This window comes from Vanellus vanellus, assembly GCF_965231255.1.
Source record: "Vanellus vanellus genome assembly, chromosome: Z".
In the NCBI taxonomy this organism is placed as follows: Eukaryota; Metazoa; Chordata; class Aves; order Charadriiformes; family Charadriidae; genus Vanellus; species Vanellus vanellus.
Genome location: NC_138908.1, coordinates 49,844,531 through 49,862,785, shown reverse-complemented (window position 1 = coordinate 49,862,785; position 18,255 = coordinate 49,844,531). Strand labels below are relative to the sequence as shown.

The 18,255-nt window shown below is 39.2% G+C and overlaps 1 protein-coding gene across 1 annotated transcript in view; it reads right to left on the bottom strand.

Moving 5' to 3' along the window:
* PCSK5 (proprotein convertase subtilisin/kexin type 5) overlaps positions 1–18,255 on the bottom strand; it is a gene marked incomplete at its 5' end in the record, with an annotated part of 199,614 nt that overhangs the window by 35,928 nt on the left and 145,431 nt on the right. Inside the window, one exon of the mRNA XM_082497728.1 lies at positions 11,837–11,940. Coding sequence (XP_082353854.1) covers positions 11,837–11,940 — 104 coding nt within the window. The remainder of the gene's footprint in view (positions 1–11,836; positions 11,941–18,255) is intronic.

Genomic DNA, 18,255 nt, shown 5'->3' with positions numbered 1-18,255 from the left:
AGACAGAGGTCATTAGTCTTGGGATTCAGCCACCCAACGGTCCACAGTCAGCAGTGAGCGCCGACGTGTATCCAGCACAGCCATGCCAAGCTCTCCCCTGACCGCAGCAAGACCTGAATCGGTTCCCAATTTACTTCTCAGAGCTTGTCTAGGTATGAGTAAACCAGGTTAATGCAGTCCTCAGAGCACATGGCACCTACTGTGCCCTGCACATGGGGACGTTTTCCCCAGAGTCAGAGAAAACACCCGTGAGCCTTGCCAAAAAGCTCAGCAGAGTGACCAGGAAGTCTGGTTTACCTCTCTGACTCTGAAGGAACAGAGTTGTGATAGAAACAGACAACCTGAATACTGCTGCCTGCTGATTGCTAAGACAGACAAGATGCTGCTTCTCTACAGCAGCATTTGGCTGTAAATCATAAAGCCTCTACTGAAGACATTAATTTATATTGCTTGAAATGAGCCAGCTTATGTGAATGGAATAAATCTGAGGATTATATATATTTGGAAGGGAGAAAAAAATTTGCCGAAACAAAGTTGGCTAAGGAGCATCTACAGTAATAGAAGCTATAATTTTTTAACTACTGATAGTCTTTTTATATTGGATTTCCTTTTCCAAAGAGCACAAAGATCCATTGAAAAACATGGCTGCTCGCAAGTTTTCTTTAAACAAAAAAAAGTCATTTTGTGACTGCACCATGGAACACCTTTTAAGAAAATGTACTCATTTCCTCTATTAGGAGCAAATTTACCCTCAGAGGTACAGTTAGGATTCCCCGCTAACTCAAAAGCAGCCAAATGTCATTTCACCCTATCAAACAATAAAAACACCTTTTGGTGAGAGCCTCTATGCTAGGCTTCATCTCAGAATAGATGATGACAGATGAGTCAAAGGCACTGTAAGTGGAAATGTTGACAGATCGTTAGCAGGAGGCTCAAAGATAGCATTTCTGTGCTGTCAGGTATATCAGACACATGGTGCAGAACATCCTTCTTGTTCTGTCTCGCACAGCGGCTGTGTCTGTTCAGAAGTGTCGGTGCTGCAGAGCGATATTTACACTCAAACTAATTCCCGAGTGAGCGCAGGGCTGCAGCAGATTTCAGCGGGGGAAGGATATACACAAATATGCAGAAAGTCATAACAAAGTGTTCTGCAAATTATTTAATAATAATGATGGTGGGTTTTAGAACTAAAATGATACCAACCTCACCCCAAGGTGGAGGAATTATTAATTAACTAAGTGGACTTCACACTATCCCCGTAGAGCTGTGTGGTAGATTATGATGAGTAACCTGAACCAAAAGGAAGTTAAACAGTAAGACAAGTCTATGCAGATAGCTGGACTGGTAAAGCTGGTAATAGGCCTTGTGGATAAATTTCTGCATCCCCTGACTTAAAAGCGACCCCCCCCAGTAGCCAATTTTTCTAGAGGGAAAAAGTGATACAGTTATAAACAACTTCAGGCATCTAACTGGTCCGAGTTGTCCTATGTAGGCCCTTATCTTTCCCTATTATTACTATTTTATTTTTTTTACTGTATTATTTTTTTACTATATAATATTTTTACGATTATATTTTTTTACTATATTATGACTATTATTATTACTATTACTATTACTGTTCTACATCCTGACAGAATCCTCTAAGTGCTCAAACTACTGTGTAGTAGGTGGGGTGATCTGCTTCCTAATTGGCCTGAATCCTAGTTCCACTACAGTGGACACGCTGATAATAAAACAACATCCAGTTTTTAATTACTGAAATGGACTATAGCAATGCAACAGCAATGAAGAGCTTTGGTGCTCTTAAAAGCAGGTGCTTGTTGTTTAAAAATACAGAACTACCCAGTGCACAAGGTGTTCACCATTGCCACGAATGTATACAAGTAAGGCCAGACATTCGTCTAGAACACTCTCACAAGTGTCCTGCTTCAATAATTAGTATATAAAGAGGTGATGGAAATGCATATAACTTTTAAAGACTTTTCTTTTAAAATGCAGTCCTCATTGTCTACAATAAAAGTATTCTCCTTGGAGGAGTTGCATCAGTTTATCATTCACTTTTTAAATTTGTTGACCCTGATTCTTCTTTCTTAATACTGCAAAATGGAAATCTACATTTATCATGACGTGGCAGACTCTTAGGTTATGAGTCCATAAGGGAAAGACTTCTCTCCCCCTGCTTCCTCTCTGCCCCCCAGTCTTTTGCAGAGTTTTGCTAAAGGTCTGAGCTGGGCTTGTTGAAAGGATATAATGCCAAAAGTTATCATTCCCATGGTGTGCATCCTGTTAATGCTGTCAGTCCACTTGGCAATGTTTGGAACACTAGGAGCTGCAGAGCATAGTAATTGTACATAGCTTTATATCTAGGACAGATGGACATCAAATCTGTCAGTTGTTGACCAGAGGCACTATCTTTTTTAATTCTTTGTCTGCTACACTGATCATGGTTTGCTGTGACAATTCTGAATGGTATTAGAATAGAAATTTAAAGCCTAATTTTGCCTTTTGCTTGCTGTTACTCCTGCTTTAGAGCCATTTAATTTACATTTTAAAACACATGTAAGTTTGACTCTCACTATATGACCGAAGGAAAGCAACCAACTGTAACACAAAATGTCAGTCTACTTTTCTTTATGTATCCCAGCACAGGCCTGAAGTTTCTGCTGACTCCATTTTACATTCACAGCTCTATTCCTTGCTTTTCAGAGCCAGAAAAGAGAGTGCTGCAGAGCCGACAAGTAATGAGAAGCTTTGATAATGAAGAGTTTGAGGCTGGGAGAAGTAATGACACCTCTCTGGCTTCTCTGAGAGATTCCTTCTCCTCCTTTGTACATCTCCATCTCTGGAACTATACAGATATATTCCTGATATTACATGTCTTTCAACTGGAAGCAACGTTGTACGGATCTCAATTTGTGCTAGGAGAAAAAAATATCCAATAACCATGATCTAGGCTGCAGAATTCAATATATTTTCCAGCTACCTTCCCCAAATCCCAAAGAGATATTTTAGGTCTTACTCAAGGCTAGCAGAGTTCAGCAGATACCTGGCAATTTGTTTGGGTTTAACGTATGAAACACTGAAAAATTCATAATGCAATTTTAATATTACATTTAAGAAAACTTTATAGCTGTAAGCTGAATTGCTGCATGTGGGAAGGAAACAGAGCCATCTAGAAAGGCTGTAGTGACCATACAATAATAAAAAAAATCACTTTAAACTTGCTGCTAAAAAATGCATGTTTTTACTCCACTTTTCCTCATATCTTAATTTCCAACCTCTGATATTTTTTCTAACTACAGCAATGCTTTCTGTATGAAGCAATGATAAAGGTTATCATATTGACCATGTGATTCTGTGATAATTAAATGTGGTTTCAGATTCCTGAGGACACAAACCTTTTCTTATTGTACATGTTCTGTCAGTACTGAGGAAGGCACTTCCACTCACTGTTAGACTAGCTATTAATTGCAGCTGGTTTGCTTCTCTCCTTTCCTGGTGTTAAACTAAACGCTGCTCCAGCTGCAAATAAGGGCTATAAGGCAAAAGTGTTTGAAGTAATCTAACCAGTTCAGCTAATATAGGACTAATCCCCACCTATGTGAGTGAGTGCCAACATTTATCAGACTTTACATCCACCAATCTGTTGAAGACTTGGTCATGTATGTAGGGCTGGATTGTCCTTTCCAAAAATACATTTGCTTTTCCAGAGCTTTTGCTGTCAGCTGCATACTTAGAATCATAGAACCATTTAGGTGGGAAAAGACCTTCAAGATCTTTGAGTTCAACTGTAAACCTAGCACTGCCAAGTCCACCATTAAACCATATCCCTAAGTGCCACACCTACATGTCTTTTAAATACCTCCAGGGATAGTGACTCAACCACTTCCCTGGGCAGCCTGTTCCAATGTGTGACAACCCTTTCAGTGAAGAAATTTTTCCTAATATCCAATCTAAACCTCCCTTGGTACAACTTGAGGCTGTCTCCTCTCATCCTATCACTTGTTACCTGAGAAAAGACACCAACACCCACCTTGTTACAACCTCCTTTCAGGTAGCTGTAGGGAGCAATAAGGTCTCCCCTCAGCCTCCTTTTCACCAGGCTAAAGAACCCCAGTTCTGTCAGTCGCTCCTCATAAGACTTGTTCTCTAGACCCTTCACCAGCTTCGTTGCCTTTCTTTGGATGTGGTCCACCTCAGTGTCAATCTTGGAGTGAGGGGTCCCAGACTGAACACAGTATTCAAGGTGTTGCCTCACCGGTGCTGAGTACAGGGGGATGATCACTGCCCTAGTCCTGCTGGCCACACATTTCTGATACAATCCAGGATGTTATTGGCCTTCTTGGCCACCTGGGCACAATGCTGGCTCATATTCAGTCAGCTGTCAACCAACAATCCCAGCTCCTTTTCTGCTGGGCAGCTTTCCAGCCACGCTTCCCCAAGCCTGTAGTGTTGCATGAGATTGTTATGACCCAAGTGCAGGACCCAGCACTTGGCCATGTTGAACATTCTACCATTGGCCTTGGCCCATCAATCCAGCCTGTCCAGATCCCTCTCTAGAGCCTTTCTACACTCAAGTAGATCAAAGCTTTCAGCCAACTTGGGGTACACTTGGTCCCCTCGTTCAGGTCATTGATAAAGATATTAAACAGAATTGGCCCCAGTACTGAGCCCTGAGGACACTGCTTGGGACCAGCTGTCAACTGGATTTAACTCCACTCACAACCACTCTTTGGGCCCATACATCAAGCCAGTTTTTACCCAGCAAAGAGTACGCCCATCCAAGCTGTGAGCAGCCAGTTTCTCCAGCAGAATGCTGTGGGAAATTGTGTCAAAGGCTTTACTGAAGTCCGTGTAAACACCATCCACAGCATTTCCCTCATCCACTAAGCGGGTCACTTTGCCATGGAAGAGATCAGGTTAGTGAAGCAGAATCCGCCTTTCTTAAACACATGCTGACTGATTGCCTGGTTGTCCTGTACATGCCACGTGATGGCACGCGAGATGATCTGCTCCATAACCTTCCCCAGCACCAAGGTCAGACTGACAGGCCTGTAGTTCCCCAGATCCTCCTCGCGACCATTCTTGTGGATGGGTGTCACATTTGCTAACCTCCGGTCAACTGGGACCTCCCCGGTTAGCCAGGACTGCTGAGAGATGATGGAAAATGACTTGGGAGCACTTCCGTCAGCTGCCTCAGCACCCTTGGGTGGATCCCATCTGGCCCCATAGCCTTGTGTGTGTCTAAGTGGTGTAGCAGGTTGCTAACCATTTCCCCTTGGATTATGGGGGCTTCATTGTGCTCCCCATCTCTGTTGTCCAGCTCAGAGGGCTGGGTACCCTGAGAAAAACTGGTCTTACCATTAAAGGCAAAGGCAGTATTAAGTGCCTCAACCTTTTCCTCATCCTTTGTCACTATGTTTCCCCCTGCATCCCAAAAAGGATGGAGATTCTCCTTAGCCCTCCTTTTGTTGCTAATGTATTCATAGAAACATTTTTTATTTTCTTTTACTGCAGTAGCCAGATTAAGTTCTAGTTGGGTTTTGGCCCTTCTAATTTTCTCCCTGCATAGCCTCATGACATGCTTGTAGTCCTCCTGAGTTGCCTGCCCCTTCTTCCAAAGGTCATAAATTCTCTTTTTTTTTTCCTGAGTTCCAGGCAAAGTTCTCTGTTCAGCCAGGACGGTCTTCTTCCCTGCTGGGTCATCTTTTGGCACATGGGGACGGCCTGCTCCAACGCCTTCAAGATTTCCTTGTTGAAGAGTGTTCAGCCTTCCTGGATTTCTTTGCCCTTCAGGACTGCCTCCCACAGGACTCTGTCAACCAGTCTCCTAAACAGGTCAAAGTCTGCCCTCCGGAAGTCCAAGGGCAGTTCTGCTAACCACCCTCCTTACTTCTACAAGAATCAAACCCCATCACTTCATGACCACTGTGCCCAAGACAGCCTCTAACCATTACATCATGCAGAAGTCCTTCTCTGTTCACTAACAGCAGGTCTGGTGGGGTGCCTTCCCTAGTTGGCTCACTCACCAACTGTGTCAGGAATTTATCTTCCACACACTGCAGGAACCTCCTAGACTGTTTCCTCTCTGCTATATTGTATTTCCAGACCACCATGATATCTGCCTTGTTGGCCTTTCCCCTGATTCTTACCCATAAACACTTGACCCTTTCATCACCATTGTCAAACTCTAGACAGTCACTCCCCAACCTCCACCACCTCTCCTTCCTTCTCTATCCCTTCTGAAGAGTTTATAGCCATCCATTGAAGCACTCCAGTTGTGTGAATCATCCCACCATGTTCCCATGATTGCAACTATATCACAGTTTTCCAGCTGCACAGTGGCTTCCAGCTCCTCCTGTTTGTTGGCCACGTGGTGTGCATTGGTGTAGATGTACTTTAGTTGGGCTATTGATCCTGCCACCTATTTTGGGTGAGAAGCCTTAATTCCTATGTGGCTGTTCTCTGGCACTTCCGTGGTTTCTAACACATTGACAATTGTCTTTGCTGCTGTGTGGATCTCCATCCCCTACCTCCACTGAGATGGCCAAGGTGCTGCATGCATTAGTACAGGGACATTTCCAATGTGCTCCAGTGTACTCAGCACATCATGGAGCAGATTGGAGGACCTCATTAACATACTGTCTGTCAAACACTGGCATGCCACCCCCAGGCTTATCTCTAATGAGCCTGATTTTATCCCTTTCCCCCCTTCAAATCTAGTTAAAACTCTTTCAATGAGCGCTGCTAACTCCTTTCAATACAGGTGTACCTGGTCTGTTGCCAGCACGCCTGATGTCATGTAGACTGACCCATAATCAAAAAACCTCAAATTTTGCTGGTGACACCAGTCTCAGAGATAGTTATTGATCTTCTGGGCCTTCCTGTTTCTTCCCTCGTTGTTCCCTGCAACTAGAAGGACAGAGGAGAACACTACTTGTGCTCCTGATCTGTTAGCCAGTCCTCCCAAGGCCCTGAAGACTGTTTTAATTGCCCTTGGACTACTTATGGCAACTTCATTGCTGCCTATATGAAAAACTTACTTAGCAAGTTTCTCATTCGAGTGGCTCACATTTGGAAATTCTGTGTTACATGCTTGTTTCTTGATAAATGTAATTCCATAACATTAAAATTGTGTAGCTTAATGTCTGGTAAATAGGGCTCCAGATGTCAGATTCTTCTGATGATGTTATCATCACAACAGTGGTTTAGAGAGCAACACTACTACTACTGACCTGGAGACTTTTTCAAAGACTAACGCATTTGGGCACTAAAACTGGCTTAAAGGGATTCCCTGGATGGTGTAGAGCTGCAGAAATAGCTCTGTGTCATGGCTTGGCAATGAAGCCATGGGCCTGCTGAGGAGCGCAGGTGGCCAGAGGACATAGTGCTTGGAGTATTCCTGGTGAGGAAACGCTGCCTTGAGCCCACACAGCCCTTGGACAGCTAGCAAAACAGGTCACATGTGAGATAGCTTGCATTTGCACATGTTTGTCAACAATTTGACAAGAAACTTACCAGCATTCTAAGTTGTCTACCTGAAAATATCAGCTTAATCTTTCAAGCACAAAAACATCATTAGTCTATCTTGCACAGGATATGGTCTTCCTCACTCCTACAAAGACCAGTGCAACTTCATGAGTTTGGTGTCAGACTGCAAACTACCCAAAACTGGCACATTACAACAGGTAAATTCAAAGATCCCATTTTACTTGCTCCATGCACCATGTGTATAGGCATTAGGTGTGGGTAGGAGTTGATACTGGCTGCTAACAGTGTGTGAAAATATCAGCTAGCATCTGTAAGACTGGAAGGTCTTTTGATAGATGAATGGCTTTGATTGGTTGATATAACCATTCACAAGTGCTTGCTATCTTTCAAAAGTCTTATGCCAGCTTCTAACAATGATTAAAAAAATTTAATTTTAAAGTTATTGAAAAAATGCAGCAGGTTGTTAATGAATAGCTTATTTGTCTTCTCTGAAATGCACACATTGTTGTGAAGATTTTCTTGCTGGCCACTGAACTTGTGCCTGGTTACTGGTCAACCTACAGCAATTTAAATCTGGCCAATCTAGTTCTCCTATCTAGGAGTAGAGATAAGCTTGTCTCTTTCTTACTCCCAGACTGGTAATGCACTGTTCACAATAAGAATAATGACTGTTTTTATTAAATACTGTAATGAAGCTATTATATTAAATTGTATATTTTATTAAGCAATTATATTAAAATGTATGTTAAATTACATTAAGCGACCAATTCTCTGCAGTGGCCACTCTCTAGTGGAAGCAGCAGACACTTTGGCTAACCTAAACGGATGTGACATAACTCTGGTAGTCCGTTACTCCCTGGCAGATGAGATGACTCGGTTCTCTAGGAAGAATAACTCCACTGGGACTAGGAATGTCATGGAAATGAAAAAAGTGGCTAGAGCTTTGATTTCCTTTTGTCTTTCAGTTGCGTTTTATTTCATTGTGCTGAAGTGTTATTTTCTACACTTTAGAGCCAGGAAGAGTGAAGGATGTTCTCTAAAAATCTCCCTGCAAATTAATAGAATTCCTTCACTGCGAATGGTCTGTTTCCCCAGAGACAGTATTTGACAGTATTTGGAGCTTCACTTACAGAAAAAGAATTGTTCAGATTATTTGATTACTGTTCTTAAAACTGTAGTGTTTCATTCTGTATCTTTCAACGTAGAGACAAGTTGGCATTAATGCAGCATTCCCTTTTTATGAATGCAGTTACGTGCTCTGTTGTTGACCAAACAACTAACAGAACACAGAGCCTTTGCATACCAATGTGCCATAGCAAAACCAGATCAACAGTTTTGATATCTTCACAAAAACAGACGTTCTCTAGTATTTTTCCATATAATCAGTTAATTGACTGCTTTAGTTAGAAAAAAACCCTCTGATTTTGAAGCGAAATTGAGCATATCTCTTTATCTACTGAAAAATTATATGTAAGACTGACTAACCAAAGTATATCCCCAAATTAGTTTCTTTCTGACACAACCAGGTAATAAGTTCCTGAGGAAAGATACATGCTGGCTGACCACAAAACAACAATGAAAAAATTCTCAAGAAAAAATTCTTGCCAATGCCTGTGTTAATTCTATTGACATGCATTTAACGAATGCTGTTTACTTGCCAGAAAATTAAACAAATAACGAGCACTACTTTAGCAAATCACTAGCTGGCTCAAGTGTTTTTCATGAATTAATCTTTCTTTTTATGAATGTAAGACATAAAAAAAAAGATCTTGCAACCAGTAATGACATCTGTGAGCTCCTTCTGTGTGTTCTGCAATGGCAAAACACTGCCATAGTGAGGGACAGGGTTGCCATGCAGCCCAGCAAAACAGCCCCCTGAAAAGGCGTCCTGACCCACTTTCAACTACCAACTCTTGCTGACCCTTTGTTGAGTGAGAGGTTCTTCCAAGTTTTTGTTGTTTTTACCCTTTCAGTTCTCATTTCTAAAGGAGCGAGCCTGTCTCTCTCTCCTCATTTCCTTCTTTCTTCCACAGTATGCATGGAAGAAAGACAGATTGTTTCTTGTGACTGTCTTTACTTTAGTTAATTAAAAAAAAAAAAAAATCTTCCACCCTTTCCCTTGTTAAGATGTGCTGTGGAAGAAATATGGGTCTTGCCATCAACAAAATTATGATACAATTCCTTAAGGAACTCAGTATGATCAGAGTACTTCATCTATGAAAAACCATACTTTAATTGTTACTCTTGGCAACAGTGAAGGATAATAGTGTAATATTATACTAAATATTGCCACGTGCAATAGTAAAAAAAACTGTTTCAGCCTTGCCAGCAGTGGTGTGCAAACCCGCTTTTGAATTCAGGTTTGGATGTTGTGATTTAATCTAAATCTTTTGCTTCTCCTTCTTCCAAAACCAACAGAGGTTTAAACAGAGCTGCATTTTTATTGGAACCATTTGCTCAGCCTAAGTTGCCAAAATAATTTAGTTAAAACTAGTGATTTTATTTGGGTTAAGGTTGATTCCTGAGCTCCACAGAGGTCGAAGCACTTAGTTTGTCTTCCTCTTTTTCAATTCCACCATGGAGTCTACAGTAGAGCTCTGCCAGCTCAAGTTGTATTTCCTGAATCCCAGTCCCCTAGTCGAGCTTATCTGTGTTTGTGACTTTGCACAAGTGGAAGACAAACCTTTTTTTCAGCCCTTTTCCTCGCTATTTATCTGCTGCAATGCATAGAAAAAACGTGTGGCTCCAAGGATTCAGAATAAACAGGCTCCAGTGGTGCAACAGTGCAAGTCTTGCTGCCAATGCTGCTACTGCTGGTGTGTTAGTGTGACCTCTCCTTTGATAATGAGTGACAGCTGCTGTGAAATGCCTCACAGGGTGTTTGTCTCTCTTGGGCAACAAGAGGAAAAACATAAAAATATAGAATTTTGGAATTGAGTTATGGGGAAAAAAAAAAAAAGCTCTACTTTATGCTACTTGAAAAGAGTTGTTTGAACTTCAGATAGCTCCAACAAAATGATAATACAGTCACAATCTCCTGCCAAAAATTTTAAGTCCTGGGAAGTGTTTCACAATAACAAAAACTGTAATGTTATTGCAATTAAGGAAGTATCTATTTCTCACTATGTATGTGTTTTGTGTGTGGGCATATGCTTGTAAATGGGACAAAACCAAGCTCTTGAATGTTAGAACCTTCATGTGATGAGGGGGTTCGAGTCAAATACCCATTTCTAAAACTAGCCTCTGTAATACGAGCCTGGTTTGGATCAAAAAATGAAAGTTTTTTTGGTTTGGTTTCTATTCCATTGAAGCAGAAATGTCATAGGTCAGAATGATATATTAAAGATGCTATATGGTAGCAGTGCCTTGATCTGAAATAGATTAAAGCTAGGCTTCAGTTTTAAAGTGAAACCAGGGTAAAGATTTGGTGGTTCTTGTATATTACATTCTTCTCTTGGGAAAGTCTAGCACAAACCAGTTCAAATCTCATCTTAAAATAAATATTGCAGTCTTGGGTGAAATTCTTATAAAAAGAGAACCAGAAAGAAGCCATTCTCGGTGTTTTTTTAGATGAAATCCAAACTGAAAGCAGTAAGAATTTAGTGAACGGGAATCAGAAGCCAATCTGTGTTGAAATACAATATTATTATACAGGTTCAAGGTCTAGTTTTAACCCATCCTGAAAATATATACCTTATTTAATGGCACAAATGTTTACCTCTGCTTGCATTACAAAAGAGAAAAAAGTTAAAAGGATATAGCTTTAATACAAAATTACAAAACTGTACAAAATTTTAGAAACCTACATGACAGCTGACTGAGTAGTATGATTTCTGACCCATTGAAAGGCCTGATAGCTCAAAATTTGATTTTATCCTAAATCTGACAGAAATCTTATAATATAAATAATGTAGGTTGAATCATATAAAACAGAAATTTGAAAATACTGTTTTGTCATTTTAAGTCAAAATTGTCAAATATTCTGAATGAGAACATGGTCTAAATCCAGAAATTGCTGTATCCTCAACTCTAGACTATCAGAATACAATCTATACATGGAAAAATAAAAAACTCTAATTTACTTAGTGTTCTGCAAGTGGTGCATGAAATAGGACTGAAAGGGAAGATATGGACAATGCATTTTGTAGGTGCCATTTTGGGGTTTAGCCATTCTAAGAGAGAGGTTTTCCTCATAAAAGAGAAGATAGGTCCCTTCAGTTTGAGCCTGAAAGTTCTCAAAACCATGCATAACATAGGGTCAAACAAACTACATGAGATTATTTCTTTTTCAAAAATATCAAAAAAGATGTTGCCTCTGATGGCAAAGAAGAAAGGAAGCTCTCACCCTTATAACCAGCCGCATTGGTTTTCCAGTCGTTAGCATTCAGATGTCCTGCACGTGAAGTCCTGACAATAATATGCTGTATGTCTCTCCAGGTCAGAAATGGACTAAGAAAAAGGGGAAAGACAAAGTCACAGATCAGACATATTTTACCAGAATGTAGGGATACAAGGTCATGTAAGCTAAAAAGTATCCAAACCAAAACAACCCTCATTTCTCTTCTCTGCTTTCTTTTGCTCCATTGAAAAGAATGTGTCCTGATTGTACAGAATTACTACAGGAAATATTTATACAGCTAGGAGGTTTGCATTAAGAAGACTATAATGAGATGCAATAATATTCTATTATATAAAACTTAAGGGAGGATGGAGCACATTTTACCAAGGCAACTTGTATCACCACCATTACTGTATGTTATCTACCTTGACCAGTGAGAAGGAAAGCAAAGCAAAATGTTGGTTTGCTGAAAAGCTCTACTAAATCTTACTAACTGTGTGCTCAAGATGTCTATTCCTTTAGACTTTCAGCTCCTGGAGCTTTCAGCTCCAGCTTTTTCAGGTGCCTTTGTTGTTCATTTGGCTATTACCCCTGGTCTTGGAATTCACTGAAGGTCTATGTGTATTCTTCAAGAAGACCAAGCAGCCAGCATTGAATCTGAACAGTTACAGAGCAAGTACCTGATTGCACAGATGGTATTCCTTTAAGGGATTCCTAATAACCTGTCCACCAGGAAGGTGAAAGAAGATGTTGTTTGTGTTCTCACTATGACATTAATACCCATTTATCTTTTATGACTAGAGCAATTCTTTAGGGATTATAGTTTTCTTGTTTCTCTTTGATCCACCCCAAGGAGACTTTATTTTTGTAGAAGATGATCAAAGGTCAATGGACATCATTGGGATATTTTTTCTTTCTCCTTCCAATTCCTTAGTATTTCTACCAATCATCTCTAAGAAGACGAATAGTATTCCATTTAATAATGCAGTTTAGTAGAGGGAATGATAAACTGAGCCACTAAATAATGAAGAGAAAAAAGGTATTGTGGTGCAGAACATGAGTCATTCATTATCATCCTCAGAGAATCATTATCTGCTCCTGTTACACACACTGGCACAACTCAATTCCACTCAATTGTAATGATGAAGATGGACTGCAATGAAGTTTATCAGACCCAGCATCGGCTGTCTACACTGTCCAGGACTAGGCGGTCATTGAGAATCTGGGAAACTTTGGTTCAGTTCCTTAACACACACTCTTGGGTCTCTCAGACCAAGTCATTTGGGACAGCAGCAAGTGACTTATTCTTGGCACTTACATTTAAAGCTGCAGCTTTAGGAGAAGTCAATAGGGATGCAGAAGTTATTCCAAACCTGCAGTCAAGTTATTGATAGAAAAACTTGCTCCTAGCCCATCCTCTGTGCACATATATTCATGGGTATCAACCAATGGAATTTAACCTGTGTCGGTGGAATTACTGAAAATGAAAACGCGTTTCACAACCATGGTCTATAATTCCATACAGAAGAGAACAACTTGGGATATGTAGGATATTCACTCACGTATAACTGATCTTTACACATTTTACTTTCTGATATCCTTATAATCCATACGCTTGAAAATGAAGTAGGAGTTGCCTAAAAATGTCAGACTTCTTTCATGTAACAAGATTGTAAGGAATAATGAAAAGACAGCAACCAAACCAGTTAACTATACATATTTTTCTTGTTTCCTTTGCTGTAATATGAATTTAATTCTGCGTGTAACTTTTCCATTGCAGAATATTTACCAGCGGGTGTGCATGGACCATGGGTATGCTAATGTAACCTAGCACCCATCTACCTACAGCTAGGACACCACAGGAAGTGGCATGTATTCTAGAGTCAACACAAAAAGGCCTGCCTATGCTTGTTGTTGAAACAGGAAGAGAAGATGGAATAATCTGAAGAAGGAAGACGGTTTTGAAGTGACTCTTTTATTAGTTGTAGCCAGAATTTTTTATAATTTCTTCCAAGCCCTATCAACTCATGGGCATTCAATTTCTCTTTATTTTTGTCTACAAGATATAAGTGTATTCCCATGTTTAAATTATTCTCTTATTTTTAAGGAGACCTCATGCCTTCTGTCCCTGAGCATTTATTAAAGCATTAATACGCCCATAGATACATTTTTTTTCTTAAAATGGAATTTCTCACACTAGACAGTTGGACTGGAATGACAGTAATTGTTTATCCAGCTGAGCCGGTAAAAACGACTGGAAAAAAAAAAAAGAAGAAAAAAATTGTCATGGAATGTAAGGAGCATTAAGGGTTTGTAAGATAGGGTATGCTTGGATAGTCACGTAACATGCTTCAAGAAAAAAAATCAATATGATTTTATACGAGCTCAGGAATTTCACCAGGAGCCTGTGTAAAGTCTTAGAAAAACATGTTTCAAGCCTTCAGGAAGACCTCCAGGAATCCCTGGAGCTGCATTCTTTGTAATCTGGAATCTAAACAATCTGTTATTCTATAAAGCAAACTGTCCATGCTACTGGTGAAAAATAAGGCACTAAAATACTCCTCTCAACTTCTAAAGGAGAGATTCAAGGTAGGGCACACTCAAGTGATTATTTAAAGAGGAATGATGGACCTTTTGGTGGATCTCACTATCTCTAGATAAAGGATCTAAAGATACAGCAGTCTTCACTTGATAATATTAACCTGTCATAAATTGGACTTAGTCAATCCATCAGCAAATGAGATTATGTCTCAGAATCATAGTTTACTTCTAAAACCAAAAATCATGGCAGATCTTAAAAACTGAGCCATTCACTGTTGCAGCCACCATCCTTATCTAATAATAAAAAACAACGTAAGAATTTCTGGGGCAGAAAACCTTGATCAAAGGTCTGATTTCCAGGGCATGCATGACGTGGTATATAGCTGAATCACCCTGTCTCTTATGCAACCTCCAAATCTACTTGCTTACTGTATAATTCATAAGGTTTTTATGTTTTCTTATCAAGGAATGATAGTTTGGGCATATTTATATCTAAGAGATTTAACAGCATAAGAACAGTATTCAAATAACTTCTGAAGCCTACTATAAGACCTTAACTATAGTAAGAACTGAGCTATTGCCAGATTGAAATTTTTGCTCTACAGTAGACATTTAAAACAAAATAGGTCTGCAATTGTTTGTCTATATTTTTTTTCAGAAACTTTAACAACAACAAAAAAATGTCAGACATTGGAATTATGTCAAAATAGTTCATTTGGAGAAAGAAGAGGTTTTTTTTTTGTTTGTTTGGGTTTTTTTTTGTTTGGTTTGGTTTGGTTTGGTTTTTTTTTACAAGATAGTCTAGCAGCCAATTTATAAGCATCTGGAAAAATCACTGAATTGGTCAAATATTTGTAAAACATGTCAAAATAGGATCCCAAGTGAGTAAACAGTTGTTTGCTAGCCATGTGGGCCCCAGATCCAGACAAGATGTCACTGATGTTAATTGATTTACCACTTTATTAATCTCAGAAGAATTAATGGCTAACCATCTTGAAATGAACAAATGCATTAACAGTACTAACTGCTTGATAATGGATTGATTTAAAAAAACGGACAATTTCCTTCCAGAATGTTTTTTTCAATGTCTCATCTGAAATTGCCTTGAGATTACACATACCAGACAATACTCAAAATCAAACCAGAATAAGCAGAAGTGAGAACAATTACATTCAAAAGCGCTTGTACAGCAGCCAAAAAATAATGAATGTAGTGTCCTTAACCAATAGTTACACTCCAGGGGTACAGCCCTCTTCTTTCAGGCTTCTCAAAATGTTTATTAAACAAGGTAAATGAGGAAAAAAGAAAAAGGACAAATGTATTAAATTATATTACAGTAATATTCATTTGAGATTTAACAATATCTTTAAGCAGGCTGCTCAGAAATAGTAGAACATCATTTTTGGCCAAATATGATTTCTTCATTCGACAAGTAGTCTCCCTAGTGACAATTGGATCCTGGAACAGTAGAGTTCAGGCTCTATCCTTTTGCATAATGATACTGTATCAAAAATTACTGTTCAGAATAAAAAATTGGTGCAAGAGAGACGATTAGCAAAAATATGCAACAGAAAAATAGGGTGAAACTTTGCTTTGGGTTTGTTTTTAGCAAAATGATATGGTTAGCAACATGAATAATGATTGCTACATTATCTTCATAACCAGCAATTCAAATGTGACAAAGGTGGCCTATCTGAAAAAATATTTCTTGCCAAAACAGCAGAGCCTGATGAGAATTGCTGGAAGAATACAATAAATTTTTCTCCAAAGAATCAAGGAAAAACACATTATCACAGGGTGGATTAAGAAGAGGATCACCATTCAATTTGGAAGTATCAAGTAATCTTATTTGGAAATCTGGGCTATGAGAGAACAGACATGGACAATGATGATGATGATGATGATGATGATGATGATGATGATGATGATGATGATGATGATGATTATAATAAAAAGGGGTCTCTGTACCCTAGATGTCTTGTGGAGCAGTAGGAGATAATTTTCATCGCTAATTTCTGCATAACAGCACCCTTAAGGGCTTTATGATAAATTTATAAACAAAACATAAGAAACAGTTGCCTAGTTTATTCACACATTCCCATCACTTACAAATCAGCTGAATTGTCCCATGAGATCCACAAACCTACTACCTGTCCTAATGACTCCAATATATAGCCCAATGGACAAGAATATTAGCAATGTTAATGGGAGACATTCTTCTTTCCTAGGTTGCATAAAGATTCAGTGTGAAGACACCTATTGCAGCACAGAACTTTAAGAGAGATGAGACATGAGGACAGACTCTAATTGTTGTGCTTATCCTCTGCTTAGGCATTTAAATGGCCTACACCATAACCATTTCATTCCTGGAAATAATAAGGTGCAAAAAAGTATTTAACAATCCAGTCATGCATACAATGGACATACAAAACACGTTTCTGACATGTCTGACATCCTTATAGGTTCTAATCGTCATATACTCTGCAAATAAACCTCTTAACTTCCAGCTAGAAAAGTAAAGAATTTACGTGCTTGCTGATCACTATGTAGCTCTTTCCCTGTAAATGTAGGTTAAGTTTCTGCTCTAGTAGTTTTTTCTTGTTCTGACCTGGCAAACCACTGTCCATTCAACTAGTATATCAAACAAACCCTTTTTGTTACTTAGAATTAGCTCTCAGTTCCTTCTTTGCTCACACTTCTTTTCTGGGTTCTGGATTGCTGGTAAGAAATTTGCCATTTCTCCTTCTAATTTCTGATTCATGTTCAATTTTACCCAATCAGATTCCTTTGAAAGAAACCCAAGCCTGGCTAAAGACGACAATCCCTTAAAACAATTAATGGCAATTGAAAATACTGTAAGTCAAAGCTCAGTAATTGTTAGTGTTAATGGCATATGCAATAGACCTCTGTCTAAAGATGTGTGCAATTAATTAAATTTTGGGAAAATATCTTGCTAGGATCAAAATTGCTGCCAGTAGCCTTTTACACAAATTGTTTTATTCTTCCTCTTTTTCCATTAATAGCTTAATTTAGGTACTGGACAAAGAAGACCAGTGATACACATCTGAAAAAAAATTGCTGATTAATATTCATTAAGAACACATAATTTAAACTAATTACATTCTGAAGTGTCCTGATATTTGCCAAGTTTCACTGTGGAAAGACACACTGGATCTGTCCATTTCAGCAGTCACTAAGTAACTTTAGTCCATCACTCATACTTTAAACATATTAATCTTAAATATCTCAAGCTCATGAATTCTACAAAATCAGAATTTTCCATTCAAAAATGGCTTTTGAACATCTTTTCAAAAGCATTTGCCTGTACAACATCATCTTTATCTGTTTATGGCTGGCTCTACTTCATGTCATTCAGTTTACATTCATGCAGCATCTCCATAGTTTCTGCAATGCATTCTAGTCTCCTCATGAGCCAGTGTTTGAACGCTTTTATATTGGCTACAACCATCTTTTGCATTATCTTCATATTGTTTTTTAGGATAGACTACAGACAAGTTGTGATATGACATGGCAGATATATTCCTTTAGGTGAACATCAGGATAAGCAGCCATACATCCTCTAGCAATGATGTTCTGGTGTACCTGTGTCAACCTGCAGTGCACATAGTGGTGGCAAACTCCAGAGCCTAGCGAGTATTGTGTTTTTCCCAGAGACAGAAAATCCTAAGTGCTAAAAAGAAAACAATCAATCGCTCAGCTGCTAGCTGATAATGATGACTTTCTGAAGATAAATCCCTTGAGAGAGAGGTACCTGAATCACATCCCTTATTGGGTCTTCTCTAGAAGAAAAATGAAATAGGGCCACCCAAAATAAAGTGTGCACAGCCTGTTGAGGGACAACACCATGGTAGCAACAGCAACAA